Below are 18,333 nucleotides of genomic sequence, written 5' to 3'. Positions count from 1 at the left end.
GAAGTATGGAAGGAGGGGCCCCTTAACAATGGCTAAAGAAAATGTCTTCTTTGCCTCAAAATCTGTTTAAATTACCTGACTCAGTGTTGAGAACATAAAAGTAACATTATCCAACCCACTGGTTCATGCCATAAATTCTCTGGTCTGTTTTTTGTTGCTTTACTATAGCTAAAAATGTTTACCCAGTTTTATGAAATGTTTTGAATATTTTGAGGTGAGATATTTTAAGATTAAAAATATCCAATTCAAAATATTGCCAAATCTATAAATTTCTTGTAATTTTCCTTTCTATTTTTTACAGAATATTAAGTAAGTAACTAAATTCAGAATAAAATCCAAAAATTTGACCGGAAATATTTTCTTAAAAGTCTAAGTAAAGCCTCGAAATTTATTGCCTCTTGAGCAGTCAAGATAGAAGTTTCTTTGTATTAATGATCCATCAAAGTGAAAGATAACATGATAAGATGATGCTGATGACAATAATAAAGACAACAAGAGGTCAGCAACAAATAGACTGGTAACACAAGCTTACATTCATTTAGGAGCATTGTGGGATGGGTTTTTTGTGGTTTGTCTTATGAAGTCAAAAAGCCAGGATTCTGTGAACCAAACTCACATGTAGTCCTAACACCAAAGCAGGCATTTCTAAACATGATTCATTTAGTCATTTAATAAATATGTGTTGACCACTGAACATCTCCCAGACAGTGTGGAAGGCACTAAGGATTCTGTGGCTAGCAAAACAAGCTATGGTCACTATGCTCATGTATTTTTCCATTCAGAAATAATACATTAGCCAAATTGTTTTACTAACAAATGTACAATTTAAACTTCTGGTAACTATTGGAAAAGCATAGTACAGGATGCCAAGAGTAAGCGTAGAAAGGAGACCCAATTTAGATTAATCAGTCAATGATCTTTTCTCGAGGAAATGAAAGTAAGATAAATTTAGAATAAGATCATGATTAGAAAAGAGAGAAGAGAGTTCTAGGCGGAAGAAGTCTTTGTGCCAAATTTCTTACCTGAGAAGAGATCGCTGTATTTGGCCATGTGGTGAAGCAGAGATAGCCCAGAGTTAGAAAGAAGCAGGCAAGACTGCGTAGACAGACTGTGTAGGATCTTGCAGGCTATGTATGGAGGCTGGACTTTATTCTAACTACTATAAGAAGCTTTTAAGATTGTGCAGAAAAGTGACATTATTTGTCTTTTAAAAAATCTAGTGATTACAGCATGGAGAAAGAATCAAACGTGGCCAAAAATGATGATTCCTGGCTACATTATCAGCTCTGACAATATATCAACTTTCAGCTTCCTAAAATGAGCAAACTGTAGAAAGAGTTAAAATGGCAAGTACTATAATCTTGCTCTTGACAAACAACAAAGGAAGTTACTGTAACTCCCAAATGTCGTGTTTCTCCTCTTACTCTGCCAATTGCAGTCATTATGACGCTTCCAGTCATTATGTCTTTTTCTTATCATCTTAACCAGTTTTAATTTTACATTTCAATTGTGTTGTGATTAGTCACATTGTTTTATAACAGATCTCCAGAACTCTTTTTATCTTGCAACATTGAAACTCTACACCCATTAAGCAATTTCCCATTTCTTCCTCTTTCCAAACTCTGGTAACCACCATTCTACTTTCTTTTTCTAAAAATTTGACTAGTTGTTGTGTTTTGAAATGATCTCTAAAGTTTTTGAAGCCAGAACAACCTCTTAGGCCATTCAAGTCCACTGGATATGGTATTTTTCCATAAGTATAATTCAGATTGAACTTGAAAACAATAAATAACAATTTATGTAATAAGCTCAATTCTTGGAAATCAGTTGCTTTTCAGTTATAGAAAAATAATAACCGATTCTTTAGAGCTCTAAACTCATAGCAGATTGCATAAAAGTTGTTCAAGGACAACTAAACCACTGTCCCTTGAGAATAACCTTTGCAGACTCTCACTAGGCACCTCTTTTTTTTCCACTGAGATTGCCTGTGTTTCACAATCTGGAAAAAAATTATGGCATGTGCAACTACTGCTTGACTAAGAACTTTAGCAAAGCCCCAAAGCCCACAAAATGTCTATTAAATTTCATCTCCATGCCTCTTCCACCTATGGTAAATTTTCCCAAGGATCTCCAAAGCAAGGTTGTCTATGCAGTATTTGCAATGCTCAAAATTTTACATACAGCTTCCTTCTCTCTTATAGCAGAATAACTACTGGGATACCATATTATTAAAAGATAAAATGAAGATTTATTATTTTAACAACAGGCCCCCAAGTTATTAATAGAAAGGAAAGGGTGTATGTTTATAAAAATATTTACAATTACCTACTGAAGCAGAAGGGGAGAACACCAGGTTGTAAGTCTCAGCAGAGAGCTAAACCATGAAAAATGACTGCTAACTTGCTTTGTTAGACAATTTTATTTGTTCTTAAGAGCAAGGCAGTGAATAGAAAAAAAGAAAACAGAATAGGTGGAAGACAGAGAGGATGGACTCACATGGTAGAAAGGGAATGGGCTTCAGAAGAGTAGGAGGCTTGTTGTTTCCACAAAATTAATAGGCAAAGATATCTAAGGAAACAGATACCTCCAGCCCACATGCTCAGGAAAAATCTATCGCATTTATGAATTATTTTTAGATAGTCTTGTACTTGGGATTGGAAATTATAAGAGAAGCTATATCCAGCTTTATCTCTGATTCAATCATATCCCGAAGCTCAGAGATCACCATCACCATGACTGTAAAAATTGTGCTGTAAGGATCAAAAAATGATCAAGCATGATCTCACCGAGCCCTGGAAAACCACTCAAATGTCACAGTAAATGAGGGCAATCAATCCTGGATCCTTTTTCCTTTTGGGGAATGAATACAGTTTGAGATATGTTTGAGTTAGAGAAATAAAGTTTTGGTGTCATAGGTATTTTTACTAGAGTGAATAAGTCTATCGTGACCTACTATGCAGAATGAACTCTGAAAGTGGATTCCCAGGAAAAGGAATGAAGGTACCTTCCAGATATTCTGGGCTGATTTCTATTCTTTATTGTATCTCATGTATCAACACAGAGTGTCCTGCACAGTAGGTCTTTGCATGAATTTGAAGCTAAGATGTTCCCTGGATTGTGAGCTAGAAATGATGTGCTACCAAAAATAAAAAGAGTCTCAGAAAAAAGATGAAAAATTGTAAACTGTCTAAAGCGTTTCAGTTGGGAAATATAAATGTTATATTCACTCTAAGTTGTTATTCAAGAATACACACACACACACACACACACACACACACACACACACAAATGCACATACCTCCAAACAGAACAATGAGCGAGTGCAAAAAGGTTGAAAAAAGATACATACATAAATGACATTAATTTTCACTATATATATAACAGAGTAGATATCAAATAGCCGAAAACAGCTAAAAAAGATGCCTAATTTTCTGTCATTAAAACTACAATGTGTTTCCACAACACATCTGCCAAATAAAAAAAAGGCAGACAATAAGGCAGTTTGATGAGCTTGTGCAGCACCTAGAATGCCCTACACTTACGGTGCAAATATAAATTGATAAAACTATGACACTGATATTGCCTGTCAAATCTAATGATGTTGAACATATGCATTTATAGCAATTCATTCTTAGATGTGTATATAAGAAAAATGTGCAGATATGTCAACTAAAATATGTTCATAACAGCCCTTTCCACAGTAGTTTAAAAAAATACTAGAAACTACTCAAATGTCTGTCAATAGATGACTAGATAAATAAATTACAGAATATTCTTACTATGGAATGCTGTATAAAATAGAGGACAAAAGATCTACAGGTACATACAAAATATAGGCTGTTATCACAAGCATAATATTGAATAAAAAACACCAGATAACTATAGTTGTATCGAGTATCATCCAGCTTTCTGAAACCAGTTGTATCAAGTGCCAAAGAAGGTAGTGGTCACCTTGATTGAGGCAGAAGAGAGATGGTAGTGAAAGAAGGAAGCATGAGGAAAGAAATGTATCTGGCAACCCTAACATGAGTTTTAGCAGAACTTTTAGTGTTTCGGGACAAGGTCAAAGCTTATGCATCTGAAGGTTACTTGCTATTTGAAAAGCTACTCCTGAGCTGCTGTTGGGCCCTAGGAGAGGCTGAGCTCCTGACTCCTGTATATCAAGCCACTATGGGAGCAGAGTTTTCCATCATGAGTTGACTACTGTCAGACCTTTTAAATCTCAGTTTGTTTGGGTGCAGCAGCAGGTGGTCTACAGGACAAAGGTATGTTAGCAAGTGGCCCAACTTCCATATCACCAAGCTCCATTATAGTGAATGACTCTCTCTAAATTCAGATCTATGGTATAATTAGGCATTCTTTGACACCAGTTGAATTTCACTCATAGTACACCCAGGAAGATTGAGCCCCAGATATTCAGAGTGCCTCAATAACATGCCCTTGATTTTGTTTATGTCAATACTTTTTCACTCTTAGCTACATATTCTCTTGGTTGAATGTCTATGTAGAAACAAATCCCTGCCAGAGTTATAAAACACATAAAGTTTGAATGCCCTTTGAAACCCCACTCAGATCTATTGACAAAAGATGTTTACTGGCTCAGGGTATTTAAGCATAAACTTTGACCTGTCTTTGGCTGATTGACCTCTAGAAAGCCAATCTTAAAAACTAAAAGAATAAAAATTCTAAAGTATAACTGAGAAGAGACATCAGCAGACAAACGTAGAAAGTTCATCAGACTGTACAGAATTAGTGTAGGCAAGTCATTAAGCAAGCAAACAAACTGCAAAAGCAGTTTGGGGTGGGGGATAGAGAAAAAAATAAATCCCCATCATTAGATGGGCAAGAAGTATATCAGAAACCAATATAGCTAAACTAAGGAACACAGAACTCTAACGACACTCATCGAAGCAGCTTTCTTACCAGTTCTAAAAAGTTATCTGCAATTGATTTTGTAGTTAAGGTAAGAATGGGGCCAGGGTGGGGAAAGATTTGTAAGGTTCAGGATGTTTTAAAAACAGTCTATCCAGGATAGGATGCAGCTGAGCCTGATGTAGAATATCAGATCTCATTAAAAACTAAACCACAGTGCTGTAACACAGGAAACAGAAAAAATTAAAAGCCAGCTGCTTCTGCTTACTGCTGAATTAGAAACAAGCATGTATAGAGACTGAGAGTCTGAAATGTCTTAATACTGTTTTTCTTCCTTTGCCAACTTATGATCTATGGGGATCATAATTGCCACTTAAATTACTTTTATCTTTGATAAAACTTCGTTAAGTTAGTTCAAACTTAGGCCTGACAATTTCAAAAACTATTATTTTCATGAGAAAGAACAATGAATGAGTTGCAATGTAAATAGCTTGTTTGCATTGTTAAGGCCAAAAAAAAAAAAAAAAAAGTTGAAACCTAAAGTGAATAATGAAGAGCTTTCATGAAAACAACTATATATTTTTAGTTGTAGCCTTCTTTGAAGATGGATTTCTTTCTTAAGAAATAGCATGAATTTTTTTATTTTTTATTTCTTGGCACCCACTTTTTAAGGACTTTTATGTCAGATTCTGCTTCTACAACTCTTATTGCCTCTACTCTTACTATTGCTTAATTCAAAGGTTACCCAACTTGATCCCTCAATACTGTCTAGCAATTCTGTTTACTCTTAAAAGTTTTCTCGTATTTCACAATACGAGTTTCATGCACCTCTTTTTACAATTCCTCTTTTTCTCCTTAATAAGAGTCTTATCCTCTTCCTCCAAACTCAAACCAAGAAAAACATAAATCAAAGCAAAAGCAAACAGTAATAACAAAAAAACACAACATCCAACTAGAATTGTATGGCTGAAATAGAGATATTTCCTTCTAGAAACTCCATTACCAGCATTTCTGAGCCTTTTATATTTCTTGGCATTTTCCTTCTTTATATATTTTTTCTATTACTATAGCTAGTTTCTTTATCTTTCAAACTAGTAGTTCTACTGATATAAACATTAATTTATTTAATTCCATTATTTGAAAACATGCTTAGAGTGTTGAGTGAAATGCTAATGTCACACAGATAGCCAGTTGTAAGGCTAGGATTGGAAATCAGATCTGCCTCATTTTTAAGCCAAAATGTGTATTTATGTGTGTCTGTGTTTTGATGTGTTCTTGCATTGTTTTTATTTGCAAAACGTAAGGGGCTCTAATGGTGTTCGGGAGAATGCATCTCAGAGCACACATTGCAAGATGAGTTACGAGTAGCAGAGCAACAGTTAAGTATGGGGCTAAAACACATTTAATCTGCGAAGATTCTGGAGACTGGGTTCTCCTAAAAGCATTAAAGGTGTTACCCAGATAACATTTGGGGACAATATATACAATACTTTTATTAATATAGATACACAACTCTCATATTATTTATTGGGAGATCTGAGAATCCAGATAGATTAGTTCCCTTTCCCAATGGTCACAACATTCCAAAGCACCAGGACTTACAAGCCCTCAATATCTGTAAATAGATTTAAATTGTGTATCTTCTGTTTTTCTCGCTAATTGTTGTGGATCATCACTACAAGGTCCACATATCTTTCTAATCTAAAAACACATATGACCTCTGCTACATATAAATCGGACAATCAGAACTCTACAAATATAAGGTGACAGTATTGTATTGGAAGTGATTTGGAATAAAAAATAAATAAATAAATAAATAAATAAATAACTTGACATTTGAATCTCTAAAATCATTTGGAATCTACTCTTCCTGGATCTGATTTGGACTAGACATTTTCTAATTCCCATGCCCTAGTGCTATACCATTCGCAGTGGATATCCTATTAGCTGCTCCCAAGCAGTTTCTGTTTTTATTTATCTGTCACCTGGATGATCTCCAGGGCACTGGCTCTGCAGAAGGGGAAAGAGTGGGTTTTTATAATTTTTAAAAATCAGCTTTTACAGACAGCTAGTAAGAAAATCCAGACCTTTTCACCTTAAGATTTCAGTGAAAGAAAAAGTCAAGCAGATGGTGCATTTTTAGTTTCTGTAGTAAATGATCACTTCTAAAATGAAAGAAAATTCTTCTTTATGATAAGGCAAGGCAGAAAAGCAAACATTTGCTTAAATCTCAGATAGCTTTAAAATGTTTTATCAGGGACTCTTTCAGGTGCATAAATCGATACCCAGAAGTTAGAAAATAAGTGGTTAAATATTATTTAAGAAAGTATTTTCACTCACTGTCTCATTTATAAAATGATCATGCATTAAAGTTTTGATTAAAAAAGGCAACCAATAGCTATATAAAAAGTTATTTTAAAGTAAACAACTATAATTATTCAATAATGTTATATTATGACCTGCCAGGATTTAGTATAATACATTTTGACTGGACATGGTCCTAAATTAGACAAGAGCAAGTTGGTATCGGGTAAAAGCAAGAACTGTAATATAACAAGTAGTAGTCATAAAGATTCCATCTGAGGATTCAGAGAGATAAGAAACACAACAAACCAAAAACCAAGAGAGAAGAGTCAGATTCAAACTATCAGTAGATAAGACTCAAGAAACGAGTTACCATATGTCCACCAAATATTTAAAAAACAGTAGAGCTGCTTATAGCAGACTTCTGAAGGGCTTACTTTAATATGACCCACTTTGCTTTGCGGTCATTTACACACACACACACACACACACACACACGCACGCGCGCGCACGCGCGCACACACACACACACACACCCATAACTTCTTCAGAAACTTAGGCCATGCTGAGGAGTAGTATGTCCACAGGTTCAGGAAGCAAAATGACTTTCTTTGCTTAAAGACTGGATATTCTAATTCATCCCATCTCCTCGCTTGCAGACAAGGCCACTCTCTGGACATGGAGCCAGAGATCCAGATGTCAGGCCCAGTGTGTCTCATTGAGAACACTAAAGGGCAACTGGTAGTTAATCCGGAAGCTCTGAAGATCCTGTCTGCCATTACGCAGCCTCTTGTCGTGGTGGCTATTGTGGGTCTCTACCGCACAGGCAAATCCTACCTGATGAACCAACTGGCTGGGAAGAATAAGGGTGAGTGGTACCAGCAAAACTCTGCTGAGTCTTTTCTGTTCAATCACATTCACAATCATGATGGGTAAGGCATCATTGAAATAACTTCTGTATACATAATTATAAACTATAAAAATGTTAGTAGCATAATATTCTTGTGAAAAAAATATCATCCAACCTCTGGTACCTGATATTCTTATTTTCTAATTTCTCTTGTAATTTAGATCAATACTGGTTATACTTTCTTCCATCTCCTCATCTTGCTTTCCTTAAATCGTAGCTCAGTTGCCAAGAAAGTCTCCGGTTTCCAAATCCCCTGCTCTATTACATCCTCTCCACTGCTCCTCTCCCCCACCCCTTGTAGGCTTCTCTGTTGGATCCACGGTACAGTCTCACACCAAGGGAATTTGGATGTGGTGTGTGCCTCATCCTGTAAAGACAAACCACACCCTGGTTCTGCTTGACACTGAGGGACTCGGAGATGTAGAGAAGGTAAGGAACAAGGATTTCTTTTTGATTAACCTCCCATCTGTGAACATACTTTACACAGAGGATTTTCCATTTCTTTTCTTTTTTTCTGTTTTTTTTTTTTTTTTTTTGTACTTCCACTTGGCCAGAGCACATCTTTTTCCCCTTTCTATTTTTAGTAGTGAAAGTTTAGAAACCTGAAGTGAAAATATACATATATTTTTAAGCCAAAATCATGATGGGGAGATTATAGAAATGTGGAGCTAGGTGGTTAACAGAAATGCAGCAAGATTGTGCAGATAAAATCACTATTGCAAGTCTGATCCTGCAGAGAATGATGATCAACACTAGGGTATGGGTCAAAGGAACTTTAGTTCAAATCAGGGCTTTGACACTTGTAGCTCTCTGATTTTGAAAAACAAGAGTCAGTCTCTTCAAATCTTTTATTTTCCCTTTAGTCTTCTCATGGATAATCTTATCATTTAAATAGTAGATACATGAGTTTTTACAACCTCTATGCTGGTGTCTAGCAACCAGCCCACTAGGGGGAAAAAGCCTCGATTTGCAGCTCTTGCCAATTTTCTAAATGCTCCCATCTTCGCTGATTCTAACCTTCCAAAGTGAAGTCACTAAACTTGGGGTTTGGGATAGATGTACACGATCAGCTCCTGTGGGCTGGTGTGAACTATTCAATAAAATAGATATGTGTTATATATATATGGCCAACTTTGTTTTACAGCACTCTGGTTACCCCACTAACTTTGCAAGTGCCTAACTAGTTGTAAGAGGGACTGGTGAGTTAACAGTATATGGTTCCATATAAAATTATCAACACTAATGACGGAACTATTCTATTCAAATTTATGTTTCTCATAATCGGTTTTGTTTGTCTCATTTAACATTATAGGTCAGGGGCTTATTTTTAATGATCACTTATCTAGGAATGCCGTGAGACATGACTTAAATTTGTTTTAACTTCTAGGGTGACAAGAACAATGATACCCAGATCTTTGCACTGGCAATACTATTGAGTAGTGTCTTTGTATACAATACCATGAACAAAATTGACCAAAGGGCTATTGACCTGTTGTAGTATCCTTTTGTGGTCCAGGATGGCACCAAAGCCAGAGAGAACTCCTCTGTTCCCTAGTTGTGTTTATGAGTCCTTGTGAATCAAACACAAAAATAAAAACATGATAAACATTTAATGTGCAGGAAAAATTACAGATGAAATGAGGAATTGGTTACAACTAGAAGAGAACATAAAGGTATCAGGAGGCATGAAATTCATTTTGGGCTTATATGCATTTCTATTTCCACCAATTTTCCTTGATTGTATCTCAGTTATGTAATAGAACTGTCAAATCTGCTCAGGACATTATCTTCACCTGATCTTGATGAGGTTGATGATGCAGCTGACTTTGTAAGCTTCTATCCAGACTTAGTGTGGACTTTGAGAGATTTCTACCTATCCTTACAAGCAGATGGGGAGTTCATCACAGCAGATGACTACCTGGAGAACTCACTGAGGCCGAAGCAAGGTAACAGTGGGTCCAGTTTTGGAAAGAGAGAGCAAAGTAACACAAGAAATTATCTCTTGTGCAAAAGTAATTACATTTTTCGTTTCTTATATTTACTCACATGGCTAAACTACCAAATAAATAATTAATAGTATTAATTTAAAGTGAACTAGTATATTCAATATTAAATTGTATTACTCCCTGTTTTTAGAGCAAATTGGTTTTCTTTTTTTCCTTTCTCTAATTAGTTACCTTTTAACTTTTTGTTTAGAATTGGTGGAGATGTACTGAAATAAATAACATCAGATGGAAGACAAATATATTCATGGGAAGTACCTTAAAATGAATGCTAATTGCATACTAAATAAATCTTATTTTTCCTTCCCCAGACACTGATCAAAATCTTCAAAACTTCAACTTGCCTCGTCTTTGCATACAGAAATTCTTTCCAATAAAGAAATGCTTTATCTTTGACTTGCCCACTCACCAGAAGAAGCTTACCCAGCTTGAGACGTTGAATAATGATGAACTGGATCCTGATTTTGTGCAACAAGTAGCAGATTTCTGTCACTATATCTTTCACTATTCTAAGATTAAAACTCTTTCAGGAGGCATCAAGGTCAATGGACCTTGTAAGTACATTTTTTTAAAGGATTTTCTTTCAATTCAACGTGAAGAATTGGGACACTGTTTTAAGTTTCTTCGTCCACTGTCAATATTGAAACGACATAGAAAATTACATGAATCACATTTTTTAACTTCTAGTGGGTACCAAAAACATTTCTAGTGATTTTTCAGTAATGATTCTAACATAAGATAAAATAAAAATATAGTCTGAAGAAAAAGTCAAGTTATACTTATAGTGGTCCACTGTCAGACTAGACCAACGCACATGAGTTAGCAACATTCGTCCCACCAATATGTGTCCCACTTAATATGTGTCACAGCCTTTGATAGGCACAAGATGAGGAAGACATATACATTCTCCATAAAAATAGAACTTACTTGATACAGACATTAAATAGAGGCCCAAGCTGTCTAGAACCCTAAAGGAAGTCTAAGCAGATATCTTGGTCCAGTTTTTCCCAAAGACTCTATGTCTCAGAACTCTATAAATTATTGTTGTACTCTAGAGGAAAGCTGAGTACGAACAAAAGTATGCAAAAGACAAGGAAGACAAATGGAAAAGTTCTAACAAAGAGTTAAGCAACCTGGTCTAATTTTCTCACTTTATGTTTTTTCAACTAACACTCATATCAAGTTCGCATACTGAAATGGAAGAGAAAGGGGAATTCTAAAGGGAATTGAAACATGAGGAAAAGAGAAAGAAGGGAAAGAGTAAAGAGGCAAAAGGCCTATAGCATTCTAATCAAATGAATATACGTAACTTTATATAACCATTTCCTCATTTCTTAATAGGAAACAAATGAAATGTGGATGATCACATAGATCTTGAGTTTTCCCCCTATGAACAATTCCCCCCCCCCCCCAAAAGAAAGAAAGATCTGGCTTCTTGGTCATACAATTTCCTGAAGAAACTTGTTTGGATCACTTGAACACCATGCAGAATACTGAAAAAGCTCGGGCAATGCATTGTTAAATTAACATTCTTAGAATTACCCAGTTTAGGGCATGTCCTCTTTCTCTGCAAATCATATAAACATCTTTTTCCCCTGTGAAGATCTAGAGAGTCTGGTGCTGACCTATGTCAATGCCATCAACAGTGGAGATCTGCCCTGCATGGATAATTCAGTCTTGGTTTTGGCCCAGATCAAGAACTTAGCAGCAGTCAAAAAAGCCATTGCCCACTATGACCAGCAGATGAGCCAGAAGGTGCAGCTGCCTGTGGAAACCCTCCTGGAGCTTCTTGATCTGCACAGTGCCAGTGAGATAGAGGCCATGGAAGTGTTCATGAAGAATTCTTTCAAGGATGTGGACCAAAGGTTCCAGAAGGAATTGAAGGTAATTAATTGTCTCTTTACTCTAGTTCATGGGGCTTATGGGCATTAAAAGGCAAAGAAAGGCAAGATGGGGACTTAAGAGGAGCAATTCTTACTAGACTGGACAATAATGACTATCACTTATGTGACCAAGATATCACTGTTATTCTGAAAACAAACAAACAATCAACCAAGCAAGTAAAAAACATATAACTACTCTGGGTCCCATAAATAATGAAACTTTCACACATACACAACCATGCTACACCCATAGACTAATTTTTTTAAATCAAATTTGTTCTTTAAAGAGTTTATTCATAAAGTATTTATTAACTTTTCTTTTATATTAATCAAATATACAGAATAGCCAAATGAATCTACTAAAAGATTATGTCTCTAGGTTTAATAACATATATTCATATCATTCCAGCCAAGTATTCCATTTCATCTCCTTATTGGGAACCACAGATCCAGAATGATACTGAAACCAGGAACGGTTATAAAAGAGTAGGTTGCATTTTAAATTAGGGCATGAGGCCAGCGCCAGTAGTCTGCAGATCACATCTAAAACAGAAATAGTAAGAGAAAAAGATTTTGATAGATTTCAAATATAAAACTAAAGTTATTTTTCTACAGTGTATCATCCTTAGAACTGTTCTAGGTTTGGTAGGGAGGATATAGTCTTGTTTGTAGTCCTCTAGTTTCTAGAAAAATACAGAGATTCTTTTTGAGAATAATTTTTAGAAATACTGGAGTATTGTTAACATCTTTTCCATCGCTCTTTGTTCCTTTGAAGACCCTACTAAAAGCAAAACAGGATGATCTTTGTAAACAGAATTTGGAGGCATCATCGGATTATTGCTCCGCTTTACTTCGGAATATTTTTGGTCCTCTAGAAGAAGATGTGAAGAGGGGAATTTATTCGAAGCCAGGAGGGCACCGTCTCTTTATTCAGAAAACAGAAGAGCTGAAGGCAAAGTACTATCGGGAGCCCAGGAAAGGAATACAGGTATCCCTAGTTTTATGTATTTATTGCAAGAAATTGTTGGGAGGCCTTCTTTCAAAATTTAGCAAGGATAGGAAGAAAGTATTTATACTCTAACGAAAGCTGTGGAAGTAAATTGAACTATCACCATAATCACCAAACTTTTATTACAACCATCAATATGCATTGCAACAAAGGGACTTTTTTTGGTTACAGAGGACTGCTTTCCAATAACAGAAACTAGCATTAAGAAAAAACAATAATTCATTGGCTTACCTGAAACATTTAAATGTAGTTGCAACTACAGCTAAGTTCCGCTTAAATAATGTCATCAATTTCCTCCTTCCTTCCTTCTTTCCAACTTCCACTTAGTTTTCTGTTCCGTTTTCCTCACTATTGACTTCATTCTCAGGCAAGCTCATGCAGCGACAAAGATGACACCAACACCCCCAAGCTTAACTAGATCATTTGTCCTCAATCTCAAGGGAGAGAACACGTTTTCCCCAGCATCAGCATCATTCTTTAAAACACCCAAGTTGAGTATTTTCTCACCTATACCAAAATCCCTTGTATCTAGTGGCCTTGGGTGCTCTGATTGGCCATCCCAGAGACTGGGCCCACCCCTGTTACAGAAGAGGCTTGACTGACCATTCCATTAAGTGCAGACTGAGCACTTTCAGGGAGAAAAAACTGCCAGGAAGAAAAATAAGTAAAAAGGTTTACAATATTCCTAATCACCATTTCCCACGTATAATTATATGTTTTTGGGGTTCCTAGGCTGAAGAAACTCTGCAGAAATATTTACAGTCCAAGGAGTCTGTGAGTAATACCATTCTACAGACAGACCTGGCTCTCACAGCGAGGGAAAAGGAGATGGAAGGTGAGAAGAAAATGGAATAGGTACAAGATAGAAATTTCTACATGTTTTTAATTAATTTGGCTGGGTTCACCTGGGATCATTAGACTAGAGCAAGAATGGCAAGGATGATTCCTAGCTCCTCAGGCTTTAACTGAGTAGGGCATGTACAGTCAGCGGAAAGGGAAAAATGGCCACAGGGACTTTTCTCGATGAAGTAGCAAAAACAAATAAGAGAAAGAGGCAGAAGGAAGGGGCACTTTAATTCTAGAGAGGTTTGTCATTTTCTTCTCAGAAGCACGTATAAAAGCAGAGGCTGCAAAGGCCGAAGCACAAAAGTTGGAGGAGATTCAAAGGCAGAACGAGGAAATGATGCAGCAGAGGGAGAGACTCCATCGAGAACAAGTGAGACAAATGGAGATAAACAGAGCCAACTTTTTGTTACAGCGACAAAGGGACTTGAAACGTCGGCTCCAGGTATTCATTCATTATTTCGCCTCAGGATTTTAATCACCCCCCTCCCTCCGCCCCCGTATTGATAAGAGCATGAAGCAATAACGAAGAGGGAAAGGCAGCATATTCTGTCTCAGGGCTAGGACTCTGAAGTCAGAGAGCCTGGGTAAGAATCTCAGCTCTTCGTATTACTAAATATAAGGTTTAGGCAAGTTAACTAACCCCTCTGTGTCTTAGTTTCCACTTGTGGAAAATGGATATGGTAATAATGCTATTTTTGGGTTATTTTAATAATTAAATGAGGCAATATTTGTGTTTAGAATGTGTTTGGAATATTTGTGTTCACGTGCTTAGCGCAGAATTAGTACTATAATTTGTTAAAGAAAATCCAAGGACATTTCTAACCCACAGTAATTAGTCTATTTTATTATTTTGTTAATTGCTATAAAGTCTTTTTCTTTAGTCATAGATTACCTTGCTACATTAATTTCATATTACTGTGTCTATTCCCTGTCCTTGCCTTAATCGTCACTGATTCAGAAGGCCTTTAACTTGCCAAGTTCATCTCATCCAGTCCTTTATTACCACTCAATAAGCAGTAGTTTCTATTTGCCAAGCACTGTATAAAGTACTTTACATCATTCTCTCATCTAATCTGTTCATTGTGTGGTAGAACCATTATGTCTCTCTTTTTCTGATTATAAAAGTTAGGTTCCAAAGAGATAACTATATGCCAATATCACACAGCCTAAGAAGTAAACAAAATTACCTTTTCAGTGAGTGGGATTTGCAATGCTTTTATATCTGTGAACTTAGTATTAAGTTCTTATGTGAGTACCCTTATGAGACAAAGGGCACCCTCCCCTTCCCCCAGGGTGAACAGCCTACCTGTAAGTCCTAGTTTTGCAAGCAGTGTTCCAAGACATTTTTGTGATTATAGCCCTACACTGAAGGGAAGTAGGGTCAGCCTGGGGTTCTTGATCTTGCTCTTTCTACTTCTGCCTCGTATCTGTGGAGACCTAAAACAAATTCCCTGATCTAAAGCTCAGACTCCTTGCCTGATTTTGGATGTCACCTAGACATCAGTTGTCGTATTGACCTCTCCTCATAGAACTAGATCTGACATTATCCTGCAAATAAATGAAAAGTTGAAGTCAAGATGTGACTCAGATTGCTCAAAGAGGAGAGAGGAATAAAACTCAGGACGTAATTCTTAAGATGCAGGTATTTCAGGGATTGACAGATAGTGATGTTTCTATGCCTATAGAAAGAGATATGAGAAAAGAATCACTCAAGTAGGAAACCAAGAATGAGAAGTAAAATGGACATGAATAGAAAAGAGAATTCAGGAACTGTCTTTTGTTACTGATGGCTTAAAATAAGTAAGGAAAGTCAGTGATTTCAGCTTATCCACACCTCTCTAAATGATCTGGACATCACTTTGTGCTAAGCTCTATAGTTCTATCCATCACTCTTTAGGAAGAAGCTGCAAAGAAGGCGGAGAGGATGCAAGCTGAAAGCAGAAGGCTTCAGATTGAGATCCAGCAGCTCCAGAGAGTAGCCCCACCAGATGAGACATGCATCTTACTCTAATGCTAAACATCAGAATTTCTTTTTTGTGTTCACTTTCATCGAAGACAGAATGGAACAAGAAACTAGGCAACTCAGGACAATTACCATTTGAATAAACTGCATAATAATTATATCAAGCTTTCGTTATAAAATTATGATGCTCATAATTGGTAAAATATACATTTTAATAGTTTAAATGATTACTTCCTTGAAAAGATTATGGGTTGTATAATAAGGGACATTTGATCACTGCTTTTATTTGGTAGAGATATTAGGCTGGCTCTCTTAGGGGAAACTTTCTCTTGTACCCCAATGCTACCTCTCTAGTTTTCCATATTTGTCTTAGAAGGGGATTAAAAGTGACATAGGGGGTGTGATTCACAATGGGCTAAGTCAAGTGAGATCAAAGTCAGGTGAGCATCACTCCTGACAAGTCATCATGTGCTGGATGCCATCACAGGGGTTCACCAATGGTAAAGACAACTAACCTAGCTTCTTAGTGGAGACAATGTATGGTTCCCACCTGACTGTGACTCCTGGTCATGGTAACCAGACAGTTTGCTTAGAGAGATGCCAAACTGGAAATGAATAACAATGAAATGAAAGAGAGGTGTTCCAGAAGATGGAAGGAACTACCAGCATGGAAAGTGTGTCCTAGGCTGAAGGGATAAAGAAGCATTTTCCTTTTTGCTACCCTTCCCAAAGGCATAACTTAAACAGGACATTTTAATATCATTAAGCAATGTATATTGGATTTAACTGTGTGTTGTACCTTTATAATTCTTTAGAGTCTATAAATAAATAGTGAAAGAAATGCTAGATAATGTGTCAGAAAATCTGATGTGGCTCATTTAATTTTATGCTTGCTTATAGTGCTAAAAAGTTAAACAATTTTAATTCTTTGAAATTATTTATGAAAGCCTATTAATTTTTCTTTAAAACTATAAATTGTGTGAATATATGTTTGTACATATTTTTAACCATAAATAACCATGAAAAATTTTAAAATAACTCTTTATTTTCTCCAATAGTTAAAAGTCTTTAGGGAAGCCTTCTGAATTTCCCTAAGGAGATTATGAATTATTTTAACACTGAAAATAAAATAAATTTTATTATATTATTTATGTTTCATTTCTTTGTTTTATCTCCACTAAAATAAGTTTAGAAAATTCTAGAAACATTACACAAAGCTCTATTTTGTTCCCTTAAATTATTTATTTATATAAGGAATTTCTCAGTTGGGTTATATTATAGTAGTTTAAACTTTTCAAGTTGCTCAAACTGTGATTTACTTATTTACAGTAGAAAAGCAAATACATTTTAACCTACATCCTTTTTTCTGTTCTTTGTAGACTTTAATCATGCCAAACTTCCCATATCAGATAGGGCCTGGTGCTACTCAGCAATATTTCTAGACTTGGACTGAACTTCAGAAGATACCAAAAACCACAGCACATTTGGCTGAGTATTTGCCTAACAGTAGTCTATAAACATCTTTGCAAGCCACATAATAAAAGATAAAATAAAATGCATTTTAACATCCAAGGAAATATCATGGTTGAAAACAACAGCACTGTCTTCAAATTAAATATTAATTACTACCGTTTTTACAGAAATTAAAAAAAAACACTTGAAACTAAGCAAAATTAAGTCATTTATTTAAGTTTCCAAGCTTGAACCTTATTACAAAGCATTTGATTTCTAGTCCGATATTTCTATTTTCAGGAAAAAAAAAAGTGGTGGGGTGGGGGGATTTCTCCATCCTGTTAGAATGGACAGAGATGCATCTTTCAACCAATGCTCACATTCTTCCCTACCAGCATTCCTGGCTCACACTCATCCCCAAATATTTGGATCTCGTATGGTTCTCATATGAGGTGGTCATTGAGTACAAAATGACAAAAACAAAAACAACTTTAAGGTGAACATTGACAGTTTCTTGAAGCTACCAAGAGCTAGACTACAGTTCTTGACCTTTACAGTGTTCCTTTGTGTGGTCAACTAATTAAGTTTTAAATGCAATGAAAAGGCAAGGAAACAGATCCTCCCCTAGAGCTTCCACAAGGATGGCAGCTCTGCTAACACCTTGATTTTAATCCTGTGAGATTTCTGACTTTCAGAGCTGTAAAATATCTTTAAGTTGTTTTAAGCCACTGTTTGTCCTAATTTGTTATAGCAGCAATAGATGGCTAATATAACTTCTGTATTAATTAACATTATCAAGTTATTAATACTAGCTAATAGTTATTCAGGCTCTATTATGTGCCAGTTATGAGGACTTTAATAATGTAGTCACGGTTTATAAAAATTATGAATTATTAACAATATTATTAATATAATTTATTACTATATTATTGAAGTTATTATTGTTAGCGTCATTGCAAAGTTAAGAAAATTAAGACTTGGAATCAAATAAATTAAATAAATAAGGATAATGTTACAGAAGATATTTTGACACTAGACCCCCCCTCCCCGACATTCATAATCATCTTGTGATAATCTCTTTCTAGTTGTAC

General features: G+C 35.9%; 1 protein-coding gene across 4 annotated transcripts in view; it reads left to right on the top strand.

Moving 5' to 3' along the window:
* The window catches only part of GBP5 (guanylate binding protein 5), a 51,500-nt gene that overhangs the window by 6,023 nt on the left and 27,144 nt on the right, over nucleotides 1–18,333 (top strand). For 3 of the 4 annotated variants that reach the window (XR_001595864.2, XR_001595865.2, XM_016136914.2), the window contains exons 2-10: nucleotides 7,836–8,044; nucleotides 8,388–8,515; nucleotides 9,474–9,583; nucleotides 9,836–10,032; nucleotides 10,401–10,643; nucleotides 11,693–11,973; nucleotides 12,748–12,960; nucleotides 13,714–13,816; nucleotides 14,088–14,269. Coding sequence is in view for 2 of the 4 variants with exons in the window: in XM_016136914.2 (XP_015992400.2) it covers nucleotides 7,855–8,044; nucleotides 8,388–8,515; nucleotides 9,474–9,583; nucleotides 9,836–10,032; nucleotides 10,401–10,643; nucleotides 11,693–11,973; nucleotides 12,748–12,960; nucleotides 13,714–13,816; nucleotides 14,088–14,269 (1,647 nt within the window). In the remaining 2 variants the exon portion in view is untranslated. Of the gene's footprint in view, nucleotides 1–7,835; nucleotides 8,045–8,387; nucleotides 8,516–9,473; nucleotides 9,584–9,835; nucleotides 10,033–10,400; nucleotides 10,644–11,692; nucleotides 11,974–12,747; nucleotides 12,961–13,713; nucleotides 13,817–14,087; nucleotides 14,270–15,724; nucleotides 16,637–18,333 lie in introns of those variants that run through there. The other variant, XM_036236065.1, reaches the window with a different exon arrangement.

Source organism: Rousettus aegyptiacus, unplaced genomic scaffold (assembly GCF_014176215.1).
Source record: "Rousettus aegyptiacus isolate mRouAeg1 unplaced genomic scaffold, mRouAeg1.p scaffold_m13_p_1, whole genome shotgun sequence".
In the NCBI taxonomy this organism is placed as follows: domain Eukaryota; kingdom Metazoa; phylum Chordata; class Mammalia; order Chiroptera; family Pteropodidae; genus Rousettus; species Rousettus aegyptiacus.
The sequence above is the reverse complement of the archived record's forward strand: the minus strand, read 5'-3'. Positions and strand labels throughout refer to the sequence as shown.